We start from the raw sequence: 12,004 nt of genomic DNA, 5'->3' as shown, positions 1-12,004 counted from the left end.
TCGCTACCATCACCGGTCCCGACACGGGATGGCTGAGTGATGGGGGCTGTCCATGCGATGGACAGGAGATGCAGGGCCAGGCTGTGCCATCCTGCACCCCACGGCATGCCGGTCACCGGGGATGCCCAGGACCCCAGGGCAAGAGTGAGAGCACAGCACTGAGCTGCAAAGCCATGACGTCCCCGTCCGGCTTCAGGGAGCAGGGGCAGGGACCGTGATGCTCCCTAGCACACAGCACTCGCACACCAGGCTCTGCGAGGTGCACGGCTGGCCACAAGAAACTCGGAGGTTGATGTGAACCAAAGAATTACGGAGCCACAGGGAGAGGGAGAGACATTTCAAGACAACCAGGAGCAATTTGGTACCCTGCTCCCGCAACTTTCTGCCTGCTCACAACACCCCACCCACCCTCCACAAGCTTCCTTGCACACTAGGAAGGAAAAACCACTGCAAGTATGAGAAAAGGCACGTCCGTCACCTGTTTGCATAGTGACAAAAGCAAAGCAAGGAAGAGAGGCTGAAATGCCATTGCCAAGGTCACGCAGGAGATCTGGGGCACAGGACGCGCTCATCCAGTGCGCTCCCCTCCACGCTCCGCAGGACTCCGTCTCCTACCTGGCCCGTGCTGCTTTGGAGCAACAGCCGGGCATCCTAGGGAAGACAAAACAGCCTTTGACCCTGACGGCAAATATCTGATAAAGCCCACAAAAGTCTCCATATAACGAAAGCAAAGGATGGGAACAGGTAAAATTATGAACCACAAGAGCAAAATCTGCTCTGGACTGGGATCGGGACAAAGAAAATCCAAACTCATGGGACGTTAACCCCATGCCAGTGTATATACAGGCTGTGTGGTTTATACTTAAGTTACTTAAAAAGACCTTTAAAGCTGAAACGCTCTTAAAAAGTACATTGTGTGCTCCGTTGTGAAGATAAATTCATTTAAACTTGAAAAGGTGACTCATCTAACATCTATTATATAAAGGAATAAAAACACACACACACGCAGCGAGATTTTCAAGGAGTCCAGTGATTTAATGTCTCTTTCTTTCTCTCCCCACACTTCTTGCCTCCTGCACAAGGATCTATTGAGAAGCTGCAGAACAAACGTTCCCTTATGCAGCTCCAAAAAAGTCTCCGTCAGTTTGTCTGAGACAGCTGCCTCCAAGCACGCTATGGTTACTCATTAACCGGGTCTCCCAGGGCAGGGGAAGAAGGAGTAAACTTAATAGACCCTAAACCAGAGGCAAAAAAAAAAAAAAAAAATTAGAAGAAAATAAATACATCAGGTGTCCTGGAAAATAAAGTGGAAAAAACAGGTGGCACCGTCAGCACCTCCGAGGCAGAGGGTCCGGCCGCGATGGGCAGCCAGCGACCGGAGCAGAAGGGGACAATGACACGGAGGGTAAAACCTATGGGGACAAAAGAGTAAGATTATTAAAGGGAAAGAGAAGAAAGAGATGGGACAGAGAGGCACTTGTGCTCCGTGGTGCTTTATATGCTCAGGGTGCCGGGGGAGGATTACTTCATTGCGGCGAAGTTGCCTGGCTCTGCTCCCCAACGGAGGGATTCATTCCCTCCCCCCTTGCACGTTTTGCATGCGAATGAGGGGCTGCTTTGCCCGGGGAGCACTTTCCAGTGGGTCAGTCCACTCCCGAGGCCTCTCAGCTGCCAGGAGAGCCGGTGGCCCACTCCGCTGTCCCACGGCGAAGCGTCCCGTCTGGCAGGCGAGAAGGATGGGCAGCTCTCCTCCTGCCTCCCAGCACGCACGCACACCTGGGTCTCCACGTCTGCCATCGCAGAGCGATTGCTGCTTCTCACGCTGGACCTCACAGAGGAGACGCCTCATCCAGCCGAAGGCTGGGTCGGATGCTGCCCTGTCCACACGAGACCAGACGCTCCCCTGGCCATCGCCACCTCCTTCGCCTGCTCCCTCCACCAGAACCCTTTGCAGAAAATACTTCCCCAGGGCACGGGGGGACCCGCAGCCCCGGGCTGGCTGCACCTTCATTTCTCACAGCCCACCCCCGGCCACGAGCTTTGGGGAGGAAGACAGCACGGTTCCCCATCCCAGAAACATGCGCTTATCCGCATGGCAGCTCCGTGGCAAGGCAGGGGGGGTCGCTGCCTGCTGGGAGCCAGTGTGTCCCCGAATGCCTGGGGACGCTGGGCAGCATCGCCTGCCCTCCTCCGCCGTGGTGGGACGCGGTGGGACCAGCCCTGCCTGCCCAGCCCTCTGCCCACGGGAGCGGGGAACGGCTGGTGCCGGCCTGACATGTCCATGAGATCCTGACAGAGAGCAATAATTATAGTTGCAATAAAATGCTGAATATAGCTGCGAACAACGGCAGTAAATCAGCCCTGCCTGCCATTCAGAGCCTGGTCCACGGAGCCTCGGCCACTGCCAGAATTAATTCTCCGATTTCTATTTGCCCAGCACGCTCTCCCTGGAGATAAGGGGGGGGCAAGGGACTGTAATTATCTCCCTGCCTTTTGTCATGTGCTTTTTTTGAAACAGTTAAGGGATTGCAGTCAAAGGAATGGGGTGGGGATAGAGCAGAGCCAGGCAACCGCTCTCCTGCAAAACCACAGCCCTTAGGACTTTGGAGGATCCATCCGGAGCTGACAGCGGGGGCCTGGGGCCACCTTCTCCTGGGGCAGCCCAGCACCTCCGGCACTGCGGCAGCACGAGCAGCCGGATGTCCGGGGCTGTGCCAGAGCCCCTGGGGACAACCCAGACCTGCAGCCCGCTGTCCTCAGGGCCAACAAAATCCCCGGCGTGAACCCTTCCAGCTCTCCTCCCAGGAGACCCTTGCAGAACGTGCTGCTCTTGCTGAGGCAGCATCTCCCATCCCATTTCCATTTCCCACGAGCCGGGGCCACGGGTGGGAAGCAGCTATTCCTCCCTGTGGCCCTACCTGTAGGCACCCTCCGACGGAGCCATCGGGGGCTGATCCGCTGCAGACACCCCCTGCAAAAGGGATCAGCAAACGGGATCAGCCCCTGCAGCCGCTCCTGCCGAGCTCATCTCCGGCAAAGCCGCGCTGGCCCGACTCCGCACGTGGCACCCCATCCGCTGCACCCCGAACAAGGGCAGCACGAACCGTGACTCCGAGTCACCTACGGTGCGTTGGGTATTATCTGCTCTCTCAAGGGCTGGGATCTGCCGGCAGCTGCCCGTGAAAGGGAAGGCAAAGGCTGGAAGGCAGCTCTCTCCCCATCCAGGTCAGCTGGTGCTTCAGTGAAACAGGTACTTTATGATTAGGTTTTTTGTGAAATGTTAAACATCTGGAGCTCAGCGGTACAAGGCAGCCTTTGTGCAGCTGGTAAATTATCTGCAATAAAACAGCACTTGTTTCGGAGAGCTTCAAGGAGAGGGGGAGGGAAAAAAAAAGACGAGAGAGAAGCCACCCCTACCAGAGGAGGAACCTCAGACCTCTCCTCGGGTCTCACCAGCATTTTCCACACCGTGCAGGGTGTTTCACTGCATTAACGGCAGCCCCAGACCCTGCAGACACCCCTCTGTGTGGATGGCATCTTAAACCTTTGCAAATGGGGTCTCTCAGCCCGGCCCGAGCAGAGGAGCTGAGCAGCCCTGCACAGCTGGTCCTGGCCGTATTAAATAATTGTGATTAAATATTCCGCATTTGGCTCCGGAAGGGACATCGTCCCCTCCCCGCTCGCAGCTTTGCAGCAGAAGGTGGGGGTTTCCCACTGGTATTTTCAGCTTTCTTGATTTGAGAAGCACTGATCAAACAATAATTGAAAGGGACCCGAAAGGTCGATGTCCTTAAGAAACGATTGCCCAGCCCGCGCTACGTGGCCAGCGCCGAGCACAGGGGGCTCAGGGAGCTGGAGCCGGGGGTCCCCGCGCCCGGCAGAGGCTCCTGCTCCCTCCCACAGCTCCCAAGGCGCAGCATCCCGCTCCCGCTCGCCAAGGGAGATTGGGATGCTCCACCTTATCAGCTTGTCATCTTGTCTGAGCACAGCGTGTGTCTAACGCTGCAAATGAAGAGGCAGCCGAGTTGGGGAATTTTGCATCTTTCCTTGGATGCAAGGCGAGGCAGCGCCGCCTCTATCTCTTTCCGGAGTTATGAGAGGTGAAGCTACACCACGCTGGTGGTTTGGCGTGGAGGTGGACTCTCAGCTCACCTTTGCACAAAGCAGATGGGAAAAAGATTTGCACAAGGGGAAAAAAAAAAAAAATCCCTTTTGCCCATGGGCATCTTCTGAGGCTCTGGAAGCAGCAAGAGCGAGGAGCGGTCTCAGAGGAAACGAAAGCCCTCGGGGGATTTGCGCCAAGGTCCGTTTAAAGCAGTGAAGCACACGTGGGAGGGCTGGGGGGGGTCCCGGGGGGTCCCTCCCTCTGCCCCATCCCTAAGCCCAGGGACAGGACAGCACCTCTCCGGAGCGCAGCATCACTTCGGGCATCCCAGCCCGGGCTGCCGGTGCCAGCGGGGCCGAGTCCCCGAGCGTCCCGCAAAGCCAAACCAGGCTGGAGGTGCTGCCGGCTGCACCGGGGGAACCGGGCGGGAGGAAAAATCCCCCAAAGTCTCTTTGTCTCCTTTCCACCCACCGGTGCTGCCTTTACACAGCAATTACCGAGGCCTCGGGGGCTTTCACACCCAGTCACCTGGGCCTCCTTGTTCTAAACAACTTAATTTGTTTAATGACTTGGGAGGCCCCGGGGCCCCCTCGGTGTCTGGATGTGTTTCCCCGGTCTCCAAAAGGTTTTTCTCCGGTGCTGGCAGCCGCCACCCAGAGCTGGAGGGCACCGGAGGGCTTTTGTGGAACCTGCACCAAGACAGGTTTTAAGACATCTCCCCCAAATTCCCGGGGGTCTCTGACCTCCAGGGACACGCCAGCGACTCCGGGTTCAGGGAAAAGCACCCCCAAACCTGCCCAGAGGGTTTGTTCATCCACCGGCAGAGCCACTTGGTAGGGATGGAGGCAGAGCGGCTCCGGGACAAATTATGGCCTGGAAAGGAAAGGGGGAAACAAAGCACGGGGGTGGGGGGAGATGCTGCTCTGTGCTCCAGGCTCACGCCTGCCCCCGCTGCCAGCCCACACTGAAACCCCAGGTCGGGAGAAATTGGGATGCTCCAGCCCTCGCTGCCATTGTAAGCTTGGGAAATAAAAAGGGCTGGGGATGCTGAAGCCTTTTGCCCACCCCCTGCGGAGCGGGGGGGAGCAGCGCTGGGGCTTGCAGCTGGCGGGGATGGGGGTCCCGGCGGAGGTGGGGGTCCCCGGGGGAAGCGTGGGGTGGGGGGGAGTCCCGCACCCCGGCCGTTACCAGCACCTCCCTCCATTGTTTCCCAACCGGCGTTTTTCCCTATGACCTAATCTTCCCTTGGCTCTCGCTGGTAATTTTATGGCAGGGAAATTATTTTGCAGTAAAAGGAAAGCAAATCCAGGCCATTCTCTTCCCTCCTATTTTCATATGGGGTTTGGAGCGGCGGTTTGGTTTTCTGCTTCAGGCACAGCAGAAGGATTGCACGAGATGAGATGGGGAGAGCGCGTGTGTCGGGTCTGTAATGCTTTTGTGGTTCCTGTAAGAACACGAGAAGGCAACAGCGAGAGAGATTTAAACAATTTTCCCATGCAAACCAGCTCTGGACACAAAAGCTTTTTAGTTATCATCAGCATTTTGTAAGATTATATTAAAATAAACCTCCAGGCTCACTTTCCTGCTCTCAAGAACCCACTCGCAGGATTATATGGCACAGAAACATCCCAGAAATCTCAACCAAGGATGTACTAAGAATATTTTTTCCCTGGTCTTGCACAAACAACTGCCCTCCACACCGTAAAAGCCTTAAAACAGGAAAAGAGGTGCTAAGATCGGAGCTGTGCAATATGCAGATCCAACAGTGTGTAATTTTCCCTCTTTTCCCATTTGGAACAACCCTCCAGACTGAAGGATTTGCAGCAGAGCCGTCGCTGGGCCGATGGCATTTCACCCTCGTGTCGCCTCTCCCACCTCCCACAACACATAAGAACCCGCGTGGAGAACGTCCCTCTGAGACCCTTCCGCAGTCACCACCTTTCTGTCCGTCCGCTGAAATGAAGGGTTTTTCAGGTAAAGCAACCAGGAGAAAGGCAACCCGGGGATCATCCAAGAGCCACAGTCCCGGCAACCCAGCACGGACACGAGGACATCGGTTTCGAGGGCTGGTTGGCCATGCAATACTAAATACACGTACTCAGAGAGTGCCCGTATTTACCTAAAAAGAGAGACTGGCATTAAATCTGCTCTAGAAACCCAACGATCCTGTAATAACTACCCGAGGAAAAGGGCAACCTGAGCCATAATTTCTCTTCTTCCCTCCCGTCCCCCAGAACCAGGCGTGTTCCTGCGGCTGGGGGGTCCGCGCTGGGTATGAGGCAACGTGGCACGGCCGGGGCCAGAGCGATGGGCTTGGGGCACCGAGCAAGCTCCGAGCAGGAAGAGGAGCCGAACGTTTGCTCTTGAGCTCGGAGCCTGGAGCCTGTGTGTGCGCACGAGAGCGAGCGTCTCAGTTTTAATTGCAGCCTCGTTGCCAAGTACAACAAAGTCCGCGTACAAAGAATAGAAGTCATTTTGTCTGAAGGTTTGAATTGCTTCTTTCCTAAGGGGAGGGGAGGGAGGTGAAATCCATTCCTTTATAAGCAATGACTCAGGTGCTACGATCTACCCTGGGCGCGCATCTTGCAAGCCCGAGTAATGTTTTGTGCCGTGTTTTGTTTGACGGCATGGGCCCTAATAATGGGATTATTGTTCGGTTGCGTGCAAAGCCCTCGCTTGGGGTTTTTCTGTCCCCGCCCAGCCCTGCAAACCGCAGCCGCCTTCCCTTCCCCAGCACCCCGGCGCGGGCCGGCGAGCACCCAGCACCCACGGAGGGCCCACCCGCCCATTCCTGCTCCCTGACTCACAGCACCGCACACGGGGCGACGTGAGCCGCGTCACGCCGGCATGGGGAAAGGGGTGCTTTCCCTGCCCCGGTTGCACAACCGTAACTGCGGCCCTTCACCGTGCTCTCCCCAGCCGGGAGCGAGCCGAGCCGGGCAGGGAGAAGGAGCTGGCCCGGAGGGAAGAGCGGCAGCCGAGCAGGCGTCGTGCCGCGGTGCCAACCTCCGTGCCCGCCACGTGCCGCCCTGGCACCCGCTGGGAGCGGCAGGGAGGCAGGGGGTAAGGTGGGATTTGCCTGGAGCAAAGGGGACGGTGGTTTCTCCTTGCACGGCAGCTCTGGGCGGGATGGATCAGCCACGTCCCCGAAGGAGGAAGCCAAACGCTTTGTCTTACACACTCAGAGCCCCAAATAATCCCCTCTCCAAAGCCCTAATCCCCCGGCAAACAGGCGTACGGTGCCGCACAGCCGAGCTATCAGCAGCCTCTCCATCCACCACTCAGTCATAGGCACAGCCCCACGCTCATCCCGGGCAGCTCTCCGGTCTGCAGAGGAGTTTCCCCGTGGGCTCCTCCAGCTTCTTCTCGCCAACCGTTAACTGCCCGATCGGGTCCGATGCCCACGGCCATCCTGCAGGAAAGCATCTCGGCGGTTCAGCCTCTGAAGGAAAAGCACAAGAAAAGCAGCAAAATACACCCGGCGCTGCGTTACCCGGCTTTTTCGCAGCAGCTTTGCCTGGCGAAGCTCTCCAAGCACCAGCTCCACACCTGGGGCACGCGTGCTTGCACACGCAGCGCCGAACTGCCTCCGAGCTTCACCCGCTGCCAAATGCAGCCGCCTCCGGGGCTGTGCAGAATCGGGGGATTTTCCCATTCTCAGCTAAACACTCGGGTCACCCCCCTTCCTTAGCAGGGCTTGCAAACCCCCCAAATCATCCACGAAAGCATCAGCGAGCAGGCCACAGACTTACACTGGGGTTGGGGTTATTTTTTAAGCCCCGTCGAAAGAGCGCATACACGCACTGTTTCGAAAAAGCTCTTTCTCTTTACCTTTTGGGGTTTGAGGCTTTTGGATGGAGAGGAGTCACAGTTTACCTTTTCCTCCAGTCAACGCAAAAAAGTTATTACCATTTTAAGATAAAGCCCAAGAATCTAAATTTAGTTTTTGCACGTGTGAGACTTTACTGGAAAAATTAGTAGCAGGAGCGAAATCACCAGCATCGATGCCACAATTTAATGTTACACTTGTAAGGGGCTCAAAGGACATTTCTGACGGGTCCAGGGACCGTTGTGCCCCTCCGAAGGCTGACCGCCCCTCGGCGAAAGGATGGCAGGGCGGACCCGCCCCTCTGTGCTCACCATGAGCGTACATCCTCGTGTGCTGCGGGCCAGGGGTCCCTCGGACACAGGACGGCTGTACCAAGGGGCTCAGCGGCCGCTGCCTGCGATGGGGAGGGACCACGGCGCTGCCGGAGGCCCCGGGAGGGCAACGCCGCATCCCGGCACGCGCATCCAGGCGAGGGCTTGGGGCCAAGCACGCCCCGGTCTCCCAAAGCCCGGCTCCAAGCAGAGGATAACCTCCCTCCCTTTTCCCTCCCGGGGGTCTCCATGCCAGAGCCGGCTCCTCCCCGGCGGTGAGCGGAGCCCGGCTCCATTTCGCGGGGTTTGGCCGGGTGTTTATATCGCCTTTGCTCCCAACTCCACCTTTTCATCGACAGCTATTGTTTCCACGGGTAATTTCAGGCCTGGCGCCCAGCCAGCCTTTCAATCATACCACGGGATAGATATATAATTTCATTCACCTCCAGGGTACAAACAGAAAAGAAGGATTTTTGTATGTGTTTTCTGCATCACCCTCCCCACTCGCTTCCTACGGGTCCAATGTACATAATTGTCTCGGCTGACTACATCTAAGCAGGATTAAATGCTTTACGTGATATTATCTCGCAGCAATCTGATTACAAGGCTGCTTTTAAATGTATAATGTATTTTTTTTTTTTTTGTACCAACTCACACCAAACGCCAGAAATCAAATAAGAAAATATCACCAGCAGTCTGCGAGAAATCCCAACCCGTGGACAGCCCCAAGGCTTTTAAGTTTCACTCGAAGGCTTTCAGAGTGCTAAAAGCTTCACAAACACTTCTGGTGCGTCTAGAAACAAGGTGAAGAGGGGCGGGAGATTGCTCAGCCCTTCTGCTGGTGCCACTGGGAAGGAGACACTGGAGACACTTGCTCCCCTCCTCGCTTTTCCCGCTGAAGGCCATAACCCCGAATTTCCCCCGTGCACGGAGAGACCCGAGTCACCTCCACGGCCCCGCAGATCCCGGGGAAGGTGGGCTCCCCCCGCCCCACACGAGCATCCCCCCTGCAGCTCATCCCGGGGCCACGGGATGCAGTCGCAGCCTGGCACGGGGCTGAGCCGAACCAGGCACGGCACCGACACGCGCGGGGTGCGTGCACGAGTGTGCACCCCTGCGTGTGCACGCCCCAGCTCGGTGCGGGCAGAGCTGCTTTTTTCCCCCCAGGGATTTCTTGCGGTTGCTTTTTTCGGAGTCATAAGGCACAAAAGCAGTGTCAGGCGTTGGATGTGGGGTGAGCTGGTCGGCTGCAGCAAACAGTAAAACACTCACGGGACGCCTGGGTGAAGCACTGCAAAGCTGCCTTTCTTCGGCGCTTTTTCCCCCCCCACCACCCTTTTTTTCTTCCCCAAAGAAGCTGCCTTCCTGGTTGAGAGGCAGGGTCTTTGACAAGCCAGGAACAATTAAGTTGGAAAAAAGAAACGTAGCAGAACAGAGGGAGGAGAAGCAAAGGTACGGCTTTATGGCATTAAAATAAATCAGTGCAAACTCTGAATTTCCCATTTATTGAAACCAATCACAGTTAAAAGGTCAAATTCATTGGCAAACAGTAGTTTTGTATCATCCAGAGTGACACACAAATGAAGTACAAATGAAATCCAACCAAGAAAAAAAAAAAAAAAAGAAAAAGAACCAAACAAAAACGCATGGCTCTAGCTTAGTTTATTCAAGCCTGTTCCCTTTGGCTGCCCTTCCTGCAGCTTCTCCGGCAGGACCGAACGGTGGTTCGTGACCCCCCCGCGCTCGCGGCCCCGCTCCCCCGAGAGCCCCGCGGCTGCGGAGGGACTGAGACACAGGCGGCAGCCAGGCGATCCAGTTATTCCTGCCGAGGGGTCCCTGAACCCCTTTTTACTGAAGGCAGAAGCATCCTTAGCGAAGGGGGAGGTGCGGTGCGCAGCATCCTTCCGGCTTCGGCGCTTTGCTCCTCGCTCGAGCGCGCCCCAGGCACGGGGAGGGATGAGCAGGGTTTGCTCCTCAGCATGGAAGGGACTAATCCTGCCCGCTCAGGAACGGCCGTTCAACAAGAGATGCTTGAGAAGCAGAGGGTGAAGAGGCAGGTACGCACGGGGCATGCTTCTGGCTCTTCGGGTATGATAATTAATTCACCCTGATGAATTTTTTCATCCTGATGCTGCTCAGGAAGACGAGAGCTCCCGGCACGCTCAGGTCCTGGCTCGGCTCTGAGCTCTTCCGCGGGGTGAAGCGTGACCAGGGCCACCGCCGGAAAAAACCTGCGCTGGCTCTTGGGGGAGTTACGAACCATCGGAAAGAGCGGCCGCAAACCAGGAATCGCCCGGTGAGGCCAGCCAGCCACGGGCCCACGCGGAAACGTCACCCGCTGTACACCAGCCAGGCAGCACAGCATCGGCCACGCGGATGACCACACTGTGCCTTTTCAAAGAGTGCATGCTAGAAAACACAAATATTCTTCTCTCCTGTTTTGTTTTGTTTTTCAGAGAAAACCTTGAGGTATTGGACACAATGTATTGGAACAAAGCTCCACTTAGGAGATAAATTTACGAAAAAATGACATTTCCCTCCTACAGAGATCCCAAGGAAATTCATTTTTATTTGCCTGAACTATTTGCATCCATCAAAACGAGCACCCTAAAACATTCCCAAGGACCAGCAGGATACACGAGAACCTGCGATCCCGCCGAGTGCTGGACGTGTTATCTCAGCCCTAATGCCTTCCACCTGCCTTCCGAAAAAAGTCTGGAAATCGAGACTCCGTAAGGAGTTTACTCCATTCAAATGCCTTGGGACTTAACCACAGACCAGCTTAAACACGCGAGAGCGAATTTCTAATCTTCTACAGAACAAAGACGATCAAAACCCAGAGCGACCTGACTCAGAGAAACCAGCCCGGCGCGGAAGGGGAAGGACAGGGTGACCTGCAGCCCAGCCGACGCGTCGTCCAACGACCCTCCCGAGAGGAACAGAAAATCTGGTGGCAAAAGGAAACCAAGACCTGCGAGGAACCACCCGTATTTGTGCTTTGAAAACCATCGACATGACGTTGGAGGGGAGGAAGAGATATAAAATTATAGGAAATCAACACCAAAACAGATAAAAAAAATTGTATATATACAAAAAAAAGTCTAGAGGATAATGCGTGTCCAGTTCCAAACACCGCTGCACAAGTGGCTCTGAAGGCTTCTCCTGGGGAGCGGCGCGCTGCCCTACCCGAGCCCAACGTCCAGGGACATCATCACCACAAACCCCAGTATCGAGGTCCAGGACGCCAGCTTCCCGTTGCCACTGCAGGGAGAAAAGGGGAAGGCGTCAGCTCCGGGGAGCCGGGACCGGCTTTTCGGATGAGGGAAGCGTGGCTTTAGATCTCATCCAGGCAAGGGAAGGGATTTTCCAGAGTCCTCTGCGCTTCCCCCATGCACCGGTGTCACCGCGGGGGTCTCACCTGGTCTGCGCCTCGGGGATGATATCGTCCATCACCACGTAGACCATTGCTCCGGCCGCAAAGCCCAAGGCGTAGGGGAGGAGAGGCTCTGCCACCACCACGGCGAAGGCACCGAAGATGCCAGCTAAGGGCTCCACCATGCCGCTCAGCTGCCCGTACCTGCAAAAGACCGAGACTAAGAGGGACCGGGGACCCGGTGCGAGGGACGGCGCAGCTCTCCCGTGGGGCGGCCGGGCTCTGCAGCTCCCCATCTCCACCGTCTTCCCTAATGCCACCGTACCCGGGAGGAGGTTGGCCACCCGGCCACGCCAAGCCAAGCCACCTGGATTATTTCAAACAGG

General features: G+C 56.4%; 1 protein-coding gene across 1 annotated transcript in view; it reads right to left on the bottom strand.

The window, feature by feature from the left end:
- Positions 1–9,723: 9,723 nt before the first annotated feature.
- SLC39A11 (solute carrier family 39 member 11) overlaps positions 9,724–12,004 on the bottom strand; it is a 95,650-nt gene continuing 93,369 nt past the window's right edge. The window contains exons 9-10 of the mRNA XM_054846829.1: positions 11,664–11,822; positions 9,724–11,506 (exon numbers count right to left, since the gene is read on the bottom strand). Coding sequence (XP_054702804.1) covers positions 11,428–11,506; positions 11,664–11,822 — 238 coding nt within the window. The 3' untranslated portion in view covers positions 9,724–11,427. The remainder of the gene's footprint in view (positions 11,507–11,663; positions 11,823–12,004) is intronic.

This window comes from Grus americana, chromosome 18, assembly GCF_028858705.1.
Source record: "Grus americana isolate bGruAme1 chromosome 18, bGruAme1.mat, whole genome shotgun sequence".
Lineage (NCBI taxonomy): Eukaryota > Metazoa > Chordata > Aves > Gruiformes > Gruidae > Grus > Grus americana.
Note: the sequence above shows the minus strand (reverse complement) of the source record. Positions and strands in the feature narration are given on the sequence as shown.